The sequence below is a fragment of the Tamandua tetradactyla genome, chromosome 10 (genome assembly GCF_023851605.1).
Source record: "Tamandua tetradactyla isolate mTamTet1 chromosome 10, mTamTet1.pri, whole genome shotgun sequence".
In the NCBI taxonomy this organism is placed as follows: domain Eukaryota; kingdom Metazoa; phylum Chordata; class Mammalia; order Pilosa; family Myrmecophagidae; genus Tamandua; species Tamandua tetradactyla.
In genome coordinates, this window is record NC_135336.1 from 86010319 (window position 1) to 86030064 (window position 19746).

The 19746-nt window shown below is 35.1% G+C and overlaps 1 protein-coding gene across 1 annotated transcript in view; it reads right to left on the reverse strand.

Annotated features, from left to right (window-relative positions):
* Window positions 1–2094: 2094 nt before the first annotated feature.
* The window catches only part of ADAMTS5 (ADAM metallopeptidase with thrombospondin type 1 motif 5), a 57352-nt gene continuing 39700 nt past the window's right edge, over window positions 2095–19746 (reverse strand). The window contains exon 9 of the mRNA XM_077118785.1: window positions 2095–8682. Coding sequence (XP_076974900.1) covers window positions 8115–8682 — 568 coding nt within the window. The 3' untranslated portion in view covers window positions 2095–8114. The remainder of the gene's footprint in view (window positions 8683–19746) is intronic.

A 19746-nucleotide genomic window follows, 5' to 3' on the forward strand; every position in this document is an offset into this window, starting at 1 on the left:
GCCCTGATCAATGCTGAACTGGGGGGCAAAGTGCTACGGGTATTTAGAAGTGGAAAGAGAAGGCTGCCCCTATCCAACCCTCATTCCCGGGAATGATGTTTAAATCATTTAAGGGGTTAGATTCTCTTTACTCATGTAATGTACATGGAGGTGAGGTAGTTTGGAACTTTTTACCTCCTAAATACATGTACTTAAACTTAACCCATTCCTGTGAGTGTGAACCCACTGTAGGTAGGATTTTTTAATAAAGTTAATTCAGTTATGCTGTGGCCCAATTCAAACAAGATGGGTCTTAGTCTTTTTACTGGAGTACGATAAGTGGCATAAAATCCAGACAGATAGAGAGAAAGCCTTGAATCACAAGAGCTGAAGATCAGGAACCTAGAATAGAAGGGAGAGCCCAGGAGAGGCTGCCATGGACATTGCCATGTAACAGAAAGGCCCAGGACCCAGGATCACCTTTTCACCTGCAGCCAGTCCCAGAACACCAGTTTTTGGGAAGAAGGCATTGCCTTGATGACACCTTGATTTGGATTTTTTCCTAACCTCAAAACCATGAACTAATAAATATCCATTGTATGGTATTTGCTTGAGCAGCCAAGGAAACAGAAACAGAGGGAAACCAAGAAAAACACACCTTCATCTGAGCCTTCCTAAAGAAATATCATTATTTATTCTTTGGGAAAATTGAGTTAAATTGAATGGATAAAACACGCAATCATATATCAGGAAAGACACACAGTATCAAGAAACTGAAGAGGACTTGGGATTTTGAAAAGTTCATAGTTCCATTTCTAACCTCTCCTTTGTTCATTCTACTCCTGATCTGAAAGCTACCCCTGGAACCATTCCCACGCCTTTCTCATCTGAATTCAATTCATTATTAGCTGGTAATATAACACAATAACCTGAACCAACAACTGACAAGTTTTCCAAATCAAATTCTTTTTCCTTTAACAACAGTTATTTGTACCACTTAAGCTCTTGATTCAACCCTTTTGCTTCCCATAGTTCCCCTGTCACTTTTATTGACATTTGAGAACTTTTCTAAATCACTCAGGTTGTCCATGCATTAGGGCATCTTAACTCACTCCCTCACCCCATTTTCCCAATCTTATACAGTCTCGCATTCACCCTACAATCCCTTCTTCAGACTCAATGTCTTATGAACTACAGTCCATAAGAATGCAAGTCCCTCTGTGCTTAAAGAAGTCAATAATTGATAATAAATATCCAAAATGCTTCTGACAGTACCTGGCACTTGGTGATGGTAGAATATGCATTAATAGTTATTATGGTGTGATAATCATACATAATATTGGAATCTTAAAACTAACCTCACACGGTTATGGAGAGAAACAAGTGAAAGGTTGTGAGGCATTATCACAGGGCCTGACCCAAAGAGATGTTCAATCAATCTTAGCCATAATACAACAACTAGATTTATATACTGTATTATTATGAGAATAAGTGCTTAAATAATTTCTTTTTAAAGTAAACAGCTGACTAAGAAGAAAATTTAAAGTACCACAACTCTAAACTCTTGTTGGATATGAGAGGGAAATTCACATTTGCAGTGCACACTAAGCAATAATCATCTTGGGCTTCCAAGGAAGTAATGTTCTTAAGAACGTTGAAGCTGTAAGTTGTTAGCAAAGATTTAAAAAAAAAGACTTTTGCTAGTGAATTTCAATCCTGTATTAATTGCCATGCTTGTGTTATGATCTCAATTCTTTAATTTTATATATGGGTTATGTCTGGATTTAAAAACCATAGCAACAAAATGAAGCAGGCGAACTACATGCTTGTCGTTTCTTCAATTGACCTATCTTTTGTATAATACTCAAGTTTACACCAGAATTTCTATACTAGGCAGATGTAGGGGATGAGAGTCAGGTTAAAAGGGGACAAGGCTTGGAGCAACAGTTCCATAATTCTTGAACTTAGACAGAAATAGTATTAATTGTCTATGCAAAGTGGTTGATGGATGATAGAAATTACAGTACAGCGCTTCCTTAAGACCTAGCTTAGTGCTACCACACTTATGCCGAAAATTAAAATTAAATGGACAAATTGCAAAATTCTAAAGCATCTTAATTGTAGCATATATTTTCACCTAGTTTATAATTTATATTTATTATGCTCATTGAAACCACAAAACCAATGTTTAATTTTACAGTTTAAAGTCACATACAGGGAAATGCTTTACAAAACAGGATATTGTTCCTCAATGAAAAATATTACAGTATAGATCCCAAACAGCTCAGTTCAAGTAGTTTACCTGAATAACAGAGCTGTTGAGGAATGAAGGCTACAAGACACAATAATGCTTTTCAACAGTTGATACAGGTTTGAAATTTGCCAAAGCTGAAAAGACATTTTCAACAAGACCCATCTTAGTTTTCCCAGATTTTTGTTTTTTTAACTGCATCCTGTCTGCTGATAAATGCCATTTCTTCTGGATAACAAGCAGCTTACATTATACTGCTTAGATACAGCATGTAAATTTTCAATATTTGACTCCACCTTGAAAATATATTTCACAATTTAAGATCTCAGCTGTACTTAAAGGTTATTATCTGACTTTTCGTGCAGACTTTAAAACAAATCAAGTATCATGCTACTGCTTGTGTCAAATTGAACACATTTCTGCATTTGGCTTAGTTAACTGCAAAGTCTATTTACAAAGTATGTATGTGATTTCTTCCCTCTCGCTAATATGCCACACTTATATGTAAGCTGTATTTGTCAAATTCTAATTGTAGCAAGAATCACCAATGTTTATGTCATGCCTGAGTGCCTAACATCAAAACCTCATCCAGAAAGAATACATATTTCTCAAGCAAAATGGCTAGCCTCACAAAATGTTTAGTCCTAAACATTTCAGTAGAGGAGAAATGTTTCTATTATGTTGTAAATTGTTAAAAAAAAAAAAAAAAGACTGAGTTAGAGTAGCTAGGCGTTTATTATGGACATCAAATATTTGCAGAGCTCAAATAAGTCAGGCAAAAAGTATGCACAGACGTTTGACAGGAATGCTGATAATAAGTGCTGAGACATGGCTCATCTAAGGCTGCTGTTTCTCAAATTGCTACATCACCTTAAACATGCCCTGAAACATATGATTTAATTCACTGACTCTGACCACAGTTGATCATTGTGCTTATTTTCCAAACTCAGAGACTCATGTTGTGTCTCAAAAAGCTTAGACTTCTTTCTTGCAAATTACAAAACCCTGTAGAAAAAAATTAGTAAATTGAAAAGACCACATTTGAGAACTGATGTTAGCACCTTTATAAAAATTATAATTGTTCCTTGGATGTGCCAAAGGAAAATAAAAAAAAAAAAGTGCCCTGCTTTATTTTATTTACAAATCACAGTTTTCTTCCCAGTGGTAGACTCTGGGTCACTCTGATGTGACAGTGCCCTATAGGACAATGGACCATTATTGGTTTTTTCATTTGACTTATGGACAGGTGTTGGAGCCATAAGCTGAGGGCCACAAACAGCAAACATATTGCTAAGGTGTAAGTGTATTAGCAGGGTGCAGTTACTGGGTTAATCAGTGTTAGCCCTATCCCCTTTGAAAATCAGTTCAGTCCTATTCCCTCTGAAAATCAACATCTTTATAATAACATGTTTATCTTTTTCCATTAACCTGCATTAAGAATGATATCACGGTACCACAAAGGCAATTCAACATAGAATGCTGAGCTGCTCTGAACACCATCTGTACTTGTGTTTCCTGGCTGACTTAGGCATGATTTTGTATTTCAACATGTTCATATACATTAATCAAGTGGAACACAATTATGTGTTATAGCCTGGTTTGTTTCATGATGATATAACTTGATAAATGTCATTTCAGCAATTTATGCAAACAGAGGGCTATTGGAGATTTTTTTTTTAAGTGAGCTAGTTGGCTAAGCTGAATTTCCTGTTTGACAATCTAAAGCTATCAGTTGTTGGTAAATGAGAAAAATAATGGAGAAAACATAAAAGTCCCTTGTCAGTGTCTAAATGATAAATCACTTTGAAATCAGTTCTATTGTAGCTTTCAATGACCATTTCTGTAGTGATAGTTATTTTGTTCTGTAACTGTGATATCTTTCAAAGACATAAGGCTCAAGTTTAATGAGAAATGGATTATTAATATTCATCAATCAGATCAATGAATTTTCACACTCAGCTATACAGTAGTAACAAAGCTTGACCATTATTAAATTCAATCTATTTCACGGACAGTGAAAAGTAAGTCATGGCACTAGTCCTGGACTTCTGAACGCAGCTGCTGTCCTCGCCTAAACCGTCATGAGAACCCTGTTAACAAGGAGAAAGTTAATGGGGAATGATGAAGATCACAGACTGATCTAGCCAATTGTGCTGTGGTTCCAAGGATGTTGTGCCTTATTGCTGTCAAGAGACTATGAAATCATAGTCAAAGGCAAGCAGATGTTATCAGAGGTGGCCCTGCCTTTCCCAAGTCTGCTTATCACTTCAGGAGCTTCATTAGTAGTTAAAAGCCACATTCCATCAGTGTATTTGAAGAAATAACTATGACCTCTTTTAGCAACTGCATCATACAAACCCAAATGGTTTGAGCTCATCTTATAGAGTTCTAAAGACACTAGAGTAAATGACATTAATTTAAAGAGTGTTTTTAAAACAGCATGAGAAAATATTTGGTTTTGATATGATTTATATCACTCAGAGGTTGTGTGTACATAACTTTCATATAATACATCAACAGGTCCTTGTCTGAGTTTATCAGCGACACAAGTAGACCTGGTTCCTAATTGTGTTTGACTTCTTTGAACTTTCATTCTATTTATGTACCCAAGTTTAAAACTTGACCTTTATTTGCTTGAATTAGCATTTTCCTTATCTGTGATGTAGAAAAGTTAGTTGTTATTAGGACTTAAAAGACCTATTAACGTGACAACAAGTAATGAACATTACATCTCATGAAAAGGTTAAATTTAAAATTTCCTTAGAAAGGAAAATGGTAGTATCAGAATAAGGATACATGTGGAGTATATACATATACACCTGTTTTATGCAAGAAGTTTTCTGTAAAAAAATACAAAGCAACCAGTGCTGTATATTATGTAAACTCACAAAGTGTACTTTATACACAAACATGAAGCATAAATTAAAAAAGCAGGACAACAGCAAAACATTTTAAATATAGAAGAATTTGCACATATTTTTGTTAAATAAGAATAAATAATTTTTCACACAAATTCACATACCAGTTGCAAAAACAATAAATTACTATTTTTTTTTCAGTGTTGCAACTTTTTTCTGTTCGTGATTAATCCCTTAGGTCTTAGTTTAATGGTATAAAACTGTTTCCACAGGAAGGCAAAGGAAGTTGAATTTCTTGAATAAATTAATTCGACATTTTCTATATTCCAAAAGAAATAAATGTTATTTTATTCTGGACTCCCATTCCATTTAAAGAAGCTTATTCTGGATTCTCATTTCATTCTTACCAATCTGAACTTTTTCAGATAACCTTCCATTTTTCTTTTTGAGGAAATAACCCCTAGCATCCTGAATCCAAGTTATTTTTTATTCAAGATGCAATTGTGGGAAGGCAAAAGCACAGTCCAAAGTTCAACTGGACTGAATTAGATTGAGTTATAAGGGGTTCTCCCTTTGTTTATCATTTTTTTAGCCTCTTACCATTTCATTTCTTGAATTTCAGTTTCTAATCTATATCATTTTTCTAAGGAATTTAGTCATACATTCCTCAATCTATTAATACTCAAAAAGAAAAAAGAATAGTGGAGAAAACTTCTTAATGGCATAGAATAGTGGTTTATTTGTTCTAAGCTCTCTAGGATCGTTTCAATGAGAAGTGTAAGACCTTATTTTCTTTTGAAGAAAAAATAATACGAATCACTGATAAATCATATTATGTATACAGTATAGAAAAGCAGCGTAAGATACAGCTATTTTTACTCTTCTGCTTTTTTTTAATGTTGCTGTGAATATAACCATAACAGATAAAAGTAAATTTTGTCACATTTGGATTATTTGACTAATATTTTCCAAAAAGTACAAAGTAACGTTGGCGTCTATTAATTCTTCTTTCCACCCAACCAAACTACTGGCGTGGTAGATGTTTTGGATGCTGTTATTCTGACAGATTTGACATGTTTTTCTCCCTGCCCTTAGTGTCTGTGAGCAAATGTCAGTTACAGTCTCAGTAAGGCCTCATTTCTTTAACTGACAATTTACTAAGAAAATAATTACCATGTTTAAGACAAAGCCAGTCTATGAAAAGCAAAAGCATGATTATGAGCTTTGTAAAACAGTTATTATTTTTTTACAAAATAATTTCTTAGGAAATTTCTTAAACATCGAGCCACTCAATCTCCTGGTCCACTGAAATGAGTGTGCTATAGAAGCATCAAATACATATTTTTTATATTAAAAATATTTTATGATAAAAATAAAATATCATGGGCTTAATGGAACTCAGGCAATGGAGCCCTAACATTCTTTTATGCAAATCTTTAACAACAGGCACATTTGGTATGATTATTATAAAATTTTATTAAAAAAACTGGCTTTGTGACATTTCACAACAACAAAGAAATCTAAATGAAATGAAATGCCTTTAAATTTTCTGAGCTATGGGGTGGGGGCTACAGTTCAGCTGCCTGGAATGAGAATTTTATGTGTATGACTGTAAAAATATTTCATTGTCCAACTATTCAAACTTACAACCTACCTAAACAGGCTATGGCAATAAAAGTAAGAAACTTCCCCCAAGTCATCAGGTTTCGTCACTCCAACACTTATTAGTACAATCTAATGCTTTCCAATTGGGAAAAATCCTTAGTACAATGTGATCTACTTGCATCTTTTTTTTTCCTCTTAAGTGCATTCTTGCCTATAGTGTGGAAACAGTCTTATCTGTATTAATGATAACCACTTCTAGAGGCGTCTAACTAGCAAATGATCTTTACTATTTCTGTTAAGCTAAGTCAACAAGAAATACAAAACACATTGCTGTTCTTACGGAACCCTTGTACCAAACAAACAGGTGGAAACAAATGCATTTTAAAGGCTTGCTGGTAAGAGGTACACCAGTGTTGAAGGTAAAGAGAGTGAGAAAAAAAGTTATTGCAGTGCATTTTTTTATGTATAATACACATTGTGAGATGAGAGCCATTGAAAGAGAAAGTAGTTGTAAGCAGTTGTGAAAATATATTTTGAAACGGTGATGAAATATGCTTTTTTTTTCCCTTTTAAATTCCGATGTGAAAAAATGAATTTTTATAGTCTCGAATACTACTAACATACACACTGGCAAACGTGATATTTTTATCCTAATTATGCATTAATTCGGCTGGCTGCCTGAAAAAATACAGGCAGTCAAGGGACTTAAGTAAGTGGACCCATGTATATATTTAAATGAATAGATACACAGAGATCCTCTTTCTTTTGAGAATTTCTCAGAAGATACTTGCTGTCAAACAGGTTTTGACTAAAACTTTATCTCCTGTAGTCAGAGAGTATACTAAATCTTATTAAAAGAGCAGCAACTTCTTAATTTCCAGTAAAACATCCACAGCTCTTTCTGGAAACTGTAAGGAGTTGAAATAGCTGCAGACCTACTTTGGTCAAACACTTTTTTATAGAAATATAATTTTTTAATAGAACCAAGTGATATAAAGTGACATATCAAGGGAGAATGTATTTACAAACAGTAAAAATAAACTACTGTGCATCAGGGGTGAAAATGGTTATGATGTCTTTAAAGACATTCTATAAGAGGTAGGTGACAAAGGGGAGACTTCTGCCATCTTCAAATGTCCCCTGATTTCTACATTCATCAGTGTTTTCTTATTCATTCTTGTAGGCCCAGGGGATGTTCAATAACTCCCAAGTCGTTTTATAGTCCAAGGTCACCATCGTCACACGAAGCAGTGCACATTTTCATTTGGTCGGAGAGAGCAGATTCTGCCCATAATTTGACTCCTGTTGACAATGGCCACTGAAGCAGGACTTTCTGTGCTTTTGGTAGACCTCCCACTCACCACGATGGTATCAGTGATGAATTATCCAGTTATCGTCATGTACGAGGTCATAACCACAGGCTAGCATTTTTTTAGTAAGCATTGCTTAAATGCAGAAGGCCTCTGAGAGAGAAGACATCCCTTTGCTAGCTTCCGGTTTCCATCCTGGCACTGCACCGTCCTTGTGTGCCAGCCTGTGTCACAGGTCCGAGAACAGGCCAGCCACGGGCCTGTCACCCACTGCAGCTGGGACGGTTGCGATCCCACTTTATTGCCGCCATGGCTAGTGACAGAGTTTCCTTTTGGAGTGGTCTTCTTGGGAATGAAGAAACTGTAACGGACGTCTAAGGCCTTAGCTGGATCTGTTGCAAGAATCTGCACGATGAGAATCTCCTTTGTGGCGGAGTAGCCCATCCCATGCAAGAAGTCGTCCCTATGGCTCCAACCGCTGTAGTTCATGACTGTTCCATTGATATCAATGATTGTTTCAGAAGTGGAGATCATGTACTTTCCATTGATAAGGTACTCACCATTTTTCTTTTTTAGGGCTAAGTAGGCAGTGAACCTGGTCTGGTCTTTGGCTTTGAACTGTCGGACTTTTATGTGGGTTGCCCCTTCAGGTATCCTCACCACGTCTGTGTAACCCTTACTGGGAACAGGAAGGTCCACAGAGGAGAGAGGGAGAGGGCAGCAGAGGAAAAGAGGAGGTGGAGAGAATGAATGTAAATAAGTAAACACAGGAAATGGGTAACCAAAGCGAATGACTCTAAACGTCTTACCTTCATGCAAACTTTTAATATAGTTAAGATTACTTTACAGACGCAAAGTTTTACTTTGCGTAAATCACCTTAAATAGTTAGGATTACCTTAAAATCAGCTATAAAATTATTTTTACAACAAAATAAAATTGCAATAGACTATCACACGGCATGCATTTTTAGTGAGATGTTCAAATTTAGGAGAGTGTTAGCAACTAGTCTTTACATTAAAGATTTATATAAACTTTACTGAAAGATTTATACAAACATTACCATCCTTATTATCTTTGCTGAGCTATTTTATGTTCTTTATAGCACCAGATGGAATATATGTAAGCACAACTTAAAAAAAATCTGTCTTCATGTAATCGCATAGAAATCTCTAAAGCAGTGGGTTTTCACATTTGTTTGAACATTAGAATTACCTGGGGATTGTTTAAAAATTCCAAAGCCCAGGCCACATCCCATACCAATGATATCCCCATTTTCCAGGAGAGGACACAGATAGCAGCTCACTGGACAATTCCCACATTGTTCCAATGTGAAGGCTAACCTGAGAACCATGGATTGATTTAATTATCTGTTTGACTGGAGAAGAGTGAAGACGGTATTTCTACTTCTACTAGAACTCAAGATTTCCTGGGGCAAGACACAAAATGGAACATAAAATTCTGCAACTTGATAATAATAGTTTAATACTGTCATAAAAACAAGAAAGGAATCTCGAAGCTGTTAACAAACTTTTTTGAAGGCTTATAGTCCATGGCTCATGAAGCATTATGAAGGAGGCTCTATAGAGGATCTCAAATAAGATAAGCTCTCTTATAGCCTATTATCTACTCAAGAAAAGGAATAAAAGCAGAAATAAATATAAGAGATGAATACTCAGAAGCCTGTGGAAATTGGTAGCACAGAAATGCTAATTTAGTACCAAAGGTCTATACCAGTGAGATAAAGTCATTTATATACCTTTATAAGTAGTTTTCTAACAAGATCCCTATATATTTCACTTTGCTAGTTATTTAAATAAAAATATCATTGCTTGTGCCATTTGACTGATGTCTGTGGAACTGAATTATCTAATTTGAAATTCTTACTTAAGATAAAAAGTTGGGGGTGGGTAACTGACTAATATGCTAAAACTCCAAGTGTGTTTCCCTGCCTGGAGCTTTGCCTCTGAAATGGAGAGAGGGCTCAACCACAGGGAAGCCCCTGTCCATTAGGGCCACCTGCAGTGACTGCCAAACAGGTGTCAGCATTTTCTGTAGTGCCAAGAGAAGATGCACTGCTGACTATGTCACTTACTTAGTCCAACATGATTATTTTAGTTTTGTAATATATTTTGGATTAAACTTTCTAATAGGAATTTTAAGGTCTCTAATATAAACAGATGATACAGAGACCTAAAATGGTCTCACACAAAGGCAGGAGGGATGTTGGAGGCAGTCCTCATCTTATACAAAAGAATATGATGTGGAAATATATTAAAATATTGAGAGAAGTTCACTCAGGAACTAGCTAGTGATAACGCTGGGCCTAGAAGCCAGGTGTCTTGCTCCCCAATGTGCTTCTTTGACCATGTCACCATGAGTGAAATCCTGACCCCTGCTAGTCATACTTTATAAATAAAATGAAAATAAACACTGGATGATGTCCAGAGTCTAAATGAAACCAGTCTGGATGAAAAGAAAATAAAGAATGATGGGTAGGCGAATCAGGCAGTGACCTATTTTATAATTTCCTTTTTCTTTAGAGTCTGCCTCATATTCATGAGAATCTCTGGGACTTGTCAGCACTGTAGCAGATCTTCAAATTGTGTTTTATAAGACACTAGTAAGTATGAGAAGCAGGGCCCTGATTTCTTAAGTGTCATAGTAAAGTATATCTTCTTAGTATTTCTAAATAGTAAAATAGTATCCTTTTAGTATTATTTCTTTATTTTCTTTATATCAAGCTTGCTTTCACTTAAATTTTGGGCACTAATCAACTTCCCTGGCTATACAAATGAATGTGGCTGTTTTCATGTAACAATTATAATAAATGCCTGGCAGGGCAAGAGAATCTTGTTTTTCTTGCGGTCATCTTCATAGTCCTAAGAATAACTTCTGATGTGAACGAATACATTCAATCATTTATTCATACTAAGTATGCAGTCATGGAAGTGACGTTCTAGCGGAGACAGTGAGACCCTGTCACTTCCTCCCCTTAAACAAAATATGTGACATAAGATCTGTGAAGAAAAATACAACTGGATAAGGAAACAGAGAGGCAGGGGTTGGGGAGAGGGCCTCCCACCCATTTATGGTATCCAAGGAAGCCTCTCTGTGAAGGTGACATTTGCCAGACACTTAAAAAATTCTGGAGGAAGGCTTGTGATCAATTGGGGCAGTGGGCTCCAAGCAGAGGAAGGAGCATACAGCAAGTCCTGGAAGAGGGCACACATTTATCAAGTGTGATGAGTTCAGGAAGTCCAATGTGGTTGGACCAGAAGTTAAAGAGGAGAACAGTGAGAAAAGAGGCATCAAATCTTGCAGTCAAAATGGTCTAGGACTTTGACTTTAAGTGAGATGGAAGCCTGTGGACTGTGTTCAACCAAGGAATGCCATGATTTGACTTACATAATAAAGTGATGGTTCTCCTTGCTTTGTGGAAAGGACACTGGTGGAAAGAGTCAGGGCAGTAGTTAAAAGACTGCTGTAAAGGTACAAGAAAGAGATGATAACCATTTAGATTGGAGTGGCAGTGATTGTGGTGGCCAGAGGCAGCAAGGTTCTGGGTGTATTTTGGAAATTGTACTGACAGGATTTTCTGATGGATGGACACAAGTGTGAGAGAAAATGGAAAGTCAAAGATGACTCTAAAGCTTTAGGACCAAGCAACAGAAGGAATAAATTGCCATTTACTGAGATGAGCACAGCTGATGGAGGAGTAAGTCAAGGTTTGGGTTATATTTGCAAATAGGTTTAAATGTGATAAAATATTTTAATATGTATTATTTAATTTTATCCACATAACTGTCATATCATCTGCCAAAACAGTATTTGCATTCTACTGTTGAGGAATATAATGAAATCTTTGAAGGAACTCTACAAAGATCTCATAGCTAGTAGATTATATAAAGCCAGAGCTGGACTGCAAGTATTCCAGCTTGTCCTCCAGCTTGTTCTAAATTATACTAGGCTAAGATAATTTATTCAAGATACACAAACTAGTTATTTGCACTATGTAATACAACTTTGATCAATCACTTTGCAGGACTTCTGGTTGACCAAGATGGTGGCATAAGATGCTCCAGGCTGCTGTTCTCTCATGGAATATTTGAACTAGCAAGAATTGGCAAAGCCATCTTTCTCTCCAAAAATCTCTCTCTAAATAGTTTGAAGAGTCAAGTAACAGGTTGTGTGCTGAATCCAGAGAATCAGCATTAAAATGGTAGTAGAAACTTGTGGCACACTTGATGGCCCCTTCCTAAAGCCTTCATGGTGCAATGTGGAGCCAGGCTATGCTTCCACTGTGGGGCACTGGTCCTGATCAGAGGAAGCAGAGTAACCCTTACGCACATACTGGAGTCCTGAAGGCTACTATGTCAGTGCCAATCTATCAGGTGGCAGTAGAATTAGGAAACTCATCTCGGGCTTCCACTCTCAGAATGAGCCCTGCAATTGAAGCAGATTGTGGACAGCTTAAGCAGTGTTAAGAAAGCAATTAAGTCAAGATACTAAAAGAAAGGGAAAGTAAAGACCAATCTCCCTAATGAATATAGCTATAAAAATTCTCAACAAAATGCTTGCAAATTGAATCCAATGGCGCATTAAAAGGAATTATACACCAGGACTAAATGGGTTTTATTCCAGGAATGCAAGGGAAGTTCAACATAAGAAAATCAATTGATATAATATAACCCATTAAGAAATCAAAAAGGGAAAAATCACATGATCATCTTACTGATTCTGTGAAGGCATTTGAACAAATTCAGCACCCTATCTTGATAAAAATAATTAAAAAGGTAGGAATTGAGAGAAACTTCCTCAATATGTTGAAGGACATATATGAAAAACTCACAGCTAACACTGTACTCAATGGTGAGCACCCAAAAACCTTTTCTCTAAGATCAAGAGTGAGACAAAGATGTTCACTGTTATTCAGCATTGGGCTAGAAGTTATAGCTAGAGCAATTAGGCAAGAAAAAGAAATAAAATGTACCCAAATTGGAAAGGAAGAAGTAAAACTCTCATTATTTGCAGATGATGTGATCTTATATTTGGAAAATCCTGAGAAAGCTACAACAAAACTACTTGAACCAATTAACAAATTCAACAAAGTGGTAGGATACAAGATTAACATGCAAAAATCAGTAGTGGTTCTATACACTAGTAACGAGCTATCTGAGGAGATAATTATGAAAAATAATTCAATTCACAGTAGCAACTATAAGAATCAAGTATTTAGAAATAAACTTAATGAAGGATGTAAAGGACCTGTATACAGAAAACTACAAAATATTGTTAAAAGTATCAAAGAAGAACTAAAAAGGTGCAAAGACATTCTGCGTTCAAGATGGGAAAGCTATTATTAAGATATCAATTCTATCGAAATTGATCTACAGATTCAATAAAATACCAATCAAAATTCCAACAATATATTTTGCAGAGCTGGAAAAGTTAGTTATCAAATATTTGAAGGGAAGTGGGCAGCAAACAGTCAAAAGCATCTTGAAAAGAAGAATGAAATGGACAGACTCACACTTCCAGAATTTAAAGCTTATTATAAAGCCACAGTCATCAAAATAGCAAGGTACTGGCATGAAGATATCCATACTGACCAATGGAATCAAATTGAGAGATCATAAATAAAGCCTCAAATCAATGGTCAACTGATTTTTCACAAGGTCCCCAAATCCACTGACCGAGGCATAACAGTCTTCTCAATAAATGGTGCTAGGAGAACTGTATATCCATAGTCAAAGGAATGAAAGAGGACCCCTACCTCAAACCCTTTATAAAAATTAACTCAAAGTGAATGAAGACACCTAAATATAAGAGCCAGTATCATAAAACCCCTAGAAAAAAATAGAGGGATACCTCTTCAAGACCCAGTGATAGGAGGTCGCTTCTCAGACTTTATACCTAAAGCACAAGCAATGAAACAAAAAATAGATAAATGGAAACTTCTCAAGTTTGAATAGTTTTGTGCTTCAAAGGACTTTGTCAAATGGGGGGAAAGGCAGCCAACTCAACGGGAGAAAATATTTGGTAACCACATACATGATGAGAGTTTGATATCTAGTATATATAAATAAATCCTACAACTCAACAGTAAAAAGACAAATAACCCAGTTATAAGATGTTCAAAAGATATGAATAGCTATTTCTCTGAAGAGGAAATCAAATGGCTAAACAACACATGAAAATGTGTTCATCTTCTTTAGCTACTAGGAAAATACAAATCATAACCACAATGAGATATCATCTCATACCTATAAGAATGGCTGCTATTAAACAAAAAGGAAACTACAAGTGTTAGGGGGGGGATGTGGACAAAGAGGAACATTTTTTCCCTGCTGGTGGGAATGTAAAATGCTATAGTCACTGGAAGATGATGTGGTGGTTCCTCAAAAAACTAAATATTGAGTTGCCTTATGACCTGGCAATTACATGACTCAGTATATACCCAGAAGAATTGAAATCAGGGACACAAACAGACATTTGCACACCAACTGGAAACAACCTAAGTCCATCAGCTAATGACTAGATAAACAAAATGTGGAATACACATATAGTGGAATATTATTCAGCAGTAAGAAGGAATGAAGTCCTGACGGACGCGACAACATGGATGAACCTTGAAGACATAATGCTGAGTACAATAGGTCAGACACAAAAAGTTCAGATATTTTAAGATTTCACAAGTAAGAATTTAACTAGAATATGTAAATTCATAGTCATAAAATGTAGAGTATAGGTTACTAAGAGGTACACTGAAGCTAGAGAATGGGGAGCAGTTACTTATTACACGCATACTTTTTAACTACGTTAAACTTAAATATTTGGGAATGAACAGAGATGAGTGCAGCTTTATTATTGAGATTATAAAGAACAGTATTGAAATATACGTAGATTTGATTGAAAGGAGTTGTTCAGAGTCATGTATATCACTAGAAAAAAAGCTAGAGGTTAAAATATAGGATTGCATAATACAGTGAACCTTGAGGTGGATTGTTGTTTAAGATAAACACTACAAATATGGATAATTTATTTCATGAACTAGTACAAATGTACATACTTGTACAAAGAATTAACAACAGACTGGTATATGGGGGGAAATACCTATTATAAGCTATGTACTATAGTTGACAGTAATATCTTACTATTCTTTCATCGACAGTAACAAGTGTACAATACCAATCCTAGGAGTCAATAATGGGGATGTATAAAGAATATGGGGTATTTTGGGTTTTCTTGATTTTACATCTATTTGCTATTTTTTCTTTTTGGAGCAATGAAAATGGTCTAAAATTGAATGTGGTGATTACACAATTAGGTGATGACACTGCGAACACCATATACTTTGCATAGATTATATGGTACATGACTATATCTCAATATAATCTGCAGTTAAAAAAAGTGAACAGAGCCTAAGGCACCTGCGGGACACCATCAAGCATACCAATATATGCATTATGAGAGTCCCAGAAGAAGAAGAAGAAAGAGAGAAAGGGTAGAAGGAATATTCGAAGAAATAATGACAGAAAACTTCATAAATTTAATGAAAGAAATAACTATACTTATTTGAGATGCCCAACAACCCCAAACAGGATAAACTCACAGAAAAGCATGCCCAGACACGTTAGTCAAATTGTTGAACACCAAGGAGAAGGAGAAAGTTCTGAAAGCTGCAAGAGAAAAGTATCAGCCTACTTACAAGAGGGTCTCAATAAGATTAAGTATCAAGTTCTCATCAGAAACCATGGAGGCCAGAAGTCAGGGGGATGAAATATTTTAAGTGCTGAAAGAAAAGAATTGCCAACCAAGAATTTTATATCCAGTGAGACCATTTTTCTAAAAAGAAGAAGAGATTACAATATTTCAATATAAGCAAAAGCTGAGGGAGTTTATCACCACTAAATCTGCCACATAAGCAATACTGAGGACAGTTCTTCAGACTGGAAGGACACCAAACAGTGGGTCAAAATGGCTTAAAGAAATAAAGAGCTCTGGTAAAGGTAAGCAAATGGGTAACTGTAAATGCCATTACCACTGCATTTTTTGGTATGTAACATCACTTTTTCTTTCTTGCAAGTTCTAAATTGCAAATGCATAAAAAGTAATGATAAATCTATGGTTTTGGACATACAATATACAAAGACAAAAAATTGCACATGTGCAATAAAAAGGTGGTGTAAAGTAGGCGTATAGGAACAGTATACGTGCATGCCATTGAAGTTAAGTTTGCATCAAATCAAATGTGATCATTACAGATTTAAAATTTTCAATTTAAGCTCCAAGGCTTAAACTACAAAGAAACTATCTTAAAATATATATATAGAAAAAAAGGAGAAGGGACTAAAAATGGCACAATACAACAAAATAAAATAAATTAGAGTAGGCACTAATGGAAAAATTGAGATACAAAAAGACAGAAGAATCACAAAGCTTAACAAGCACTTGTGGCAGAAGAATGTTTTGCGTTATCAGTAGTTTCTTCAAATGTAAATGGCTTAAATTCTCTAATAAAAGGCAAAGAATGCCAGAATGGATAAAAAAAAAAGCATGGAACTAACTATGCTGTTTACAAGAGACTCACTTTAAATTCAAAGATACAAGTGGGCTGAAAGTGAAAGGATGGAAAAATATACCAAGCAAATAGCAACCAAAGGGGAGCTGAGGCAGATAAACTAATATTAGATAAAATAGACTTCAAGTAAAAAAAAACTGTTACAATATACAAAGAGGGTCACTACACACCAACAGAGGAGTCATGAAGAATACTTAATAATCACAAAAAATATGCACCTTAAGGCACAGACTCAAAATATGATTCAAATATTGACTGATTTGAAAGGAGAAATTGACAGTTTTACGTTAATATTTGAAGACTTGTAGACACCACTTTCAATAACGGATAGACCATCTAGACAGAAGATCAAAAGGAAACAGAAGACTTGAGTGGACACATATATAGGCTACCTTACCCAACAATACAAATTCTCTCTACTGCTCATGGGTCATTCTCCAGGAGAGACCATATGCTATGTCACAAAACAAGTCTCAATACATTAAAAAAGATTGAAATCAGACAATGGATCTCCTCTAACCATAATGGAATGAAGGCAGAAAACAATAACAGAGGAAGAACTGGAAAATTCACAAACACATGGAAATTAAACAACACTCTCTAAGGAGGAAGTCAAGAAAAAAATTCTTTCACAACAGCAATTAAAAGAATCAAATATCCAAGAATAAAATTTACCCAAGGTTGTACAGGACTTGTACATGGGAAACCACAAAATAATGCTATAACAGAAATCCAAGAAGTCCTAAATAAATGAAAGGACATTCCATGTTCAGATCGATTGGAAGACTGTCAAATATCAATTCTACCCAAATTAACTTACAAATTCAACGCAACACCAATCAAATTTCAACAGCCTTCTTTGGAGAGATGGAATAGCAAATCATCAAGTTTATATGAAAGGATATGGGGCTCTGAAGAGTCAAAATCATCTTGAAAAAGAAGAATGAAGTTGGAGGACTCATACTTCTCAATTTCAAAGTTATCATAAAGCTGTGGCATAGTATTGACATAAGGACAGACATACAGGCCAACAGAACTGAATTGTGAATTCAGAAATTAAGTTTCATATCTATGGACAATTGATTTTTGAAAAGAGTGCCAAGTCCAATCAATGGGGAAAAAAGAATCTCTTCATATAGTACTGGGAAAACTGGATACCCATAAACATAAGAATGAGATAAAGTCCTGCTTCACATCATTTACAAAAATTAAATCAAAATAGATCAAAGACCTAAATATAAGGAACAAAACTATAAAGCTTATAGAAGAAAACTTAAGGAGGCATCTTCTGGAATTTGTATTAGTCAATGGCATATCAGACTTTAAATCACAAGCATGTGCAAAAAAGAAAAAATGTATAGATGGGACTTCATCAAAATGTAAGTTTTTGTGCATCAAAAGACTTCATCATGTAAGTAAAAAGAAAACAGACAGTATCAGAAAAAATATTTGGAAACCACATATCTGAACATAAAATATATATGATCATATAAAGAATATCTACAACATATAAAGAAATATATCTAAAGCATAGAAAGAAAATCTTTACATATATAGAACATATAAAGAAATCCTACAGCTCAACAACAAAAGGCAAACAACCAAATTAAAATATGGGCAAATATCTTGAATATACATTTCTCCAAAGAAGATACACAAATGTCCAATAAGTACATGAAAAGATGTTCCACATCACTAACCATCAGGGAAATGCAAATCAATAGTATTTCCTAGATGCCTAGTATTTTTACAAAATGGAAAATAAGTCTTGAAGAGGATGTGGAGAAACAGAAGCACTTGGTTATTGTTGATAGAAATACAAAATGGTGTAGCCACAGTTTGGTGGTTCCCTAGATGGTGTAGAATTATCATATAGCCTGGCCATCCCTCTTATACAACACAAATAATTGAAAGCAGGGACAGGTATTTTAAACCGGCATTATTCACAATTGCCAAATGATGGAAGCAACTCACATATCCCATGTCCCTCAATAGATGAATGGTTACACAAAATATGTTATATACAAACAGTGGACTATCATTCAGCCACATAATGAATGAAATTGTGATATATGCAATACCATGGATGAACAGAATGAAATGAGCCAGACATAAAAGGATAAATAATAAGCAAATTCAGAGTCAGAAACTATAATCTAGGCTGTCAGGAACTAGGGTGAGCATAGAGAATGGAAAGTTAATGCCTAATTGATAGAGTTTCTGTTTGGGGTGATGGAATGTTTTGTTAATGGATGTAGGGGATTTTGAATGCAATTAACAGCACTAAATTATATATTTCAATGAGGTTAAAAAGGGAAATTTTAGGTTCTATATATGTTACTAGAATAAACATTTTAAAAATCAATTTAGGATTGTACAAAAAGGTGAACCTTTATGTAAACTATGGTCTATTGTTAGTCATATAATTATAGTAACATTGCTTCATCAATTGTAACAAAGTTACCACATTAATACAAAGTTGTAGTAAAAGGGAAAACTGTGTGTGTGAGGGTGATTATATGAACTCTGTGTTTTCTGTATGATTTTTTTCTGCAATAAATAAATAACCTTTTGTCAGTGGTTATTCTACAAGCAAAATGTTGCTTTAATCTATTTCTTCATTTTTTAAATTGTACCATCTAATATGAAATTATTGGTTGTCAATTCAAAAAACTTAAATTTCTAAATTTATCATTTAGAAGGTGGTTTATAACTTTATCCAAGAGGAATGCAAAGCATTTAATACAAAGGTTATTGCTATTTTTATTTTAAAACATCTTCATTCCTGGTTTGGCTTCTAAATTTTATTCCTTTCCCTTCCAACTCCTTCTCTTTCTTTCCTTTTTTTTCCTTACAAAATGAGCTATGTGTCTCTTATTACCTAAATGCTGATCTCTGTCCCAGCATTAATCAACTGTGTTAAATTGGGTAAACCATACACTTTCAGAGTCTCAGTGTCCTCATTTTGCAAGATGAAGTTTGGACCTGACTATCTGTAAGCTGTCTTACCCCTCTGAAATGTATGAAAATGCAGGATATAATTTGACTTGACATAGATGGCCCAACATAATTAGGTGAATAATCATTATATGATTAGTAAATAGCACAGCTAATGCCTACTTTAACTCAGAATAAATTCTTCAACCATGCATATTTTATCA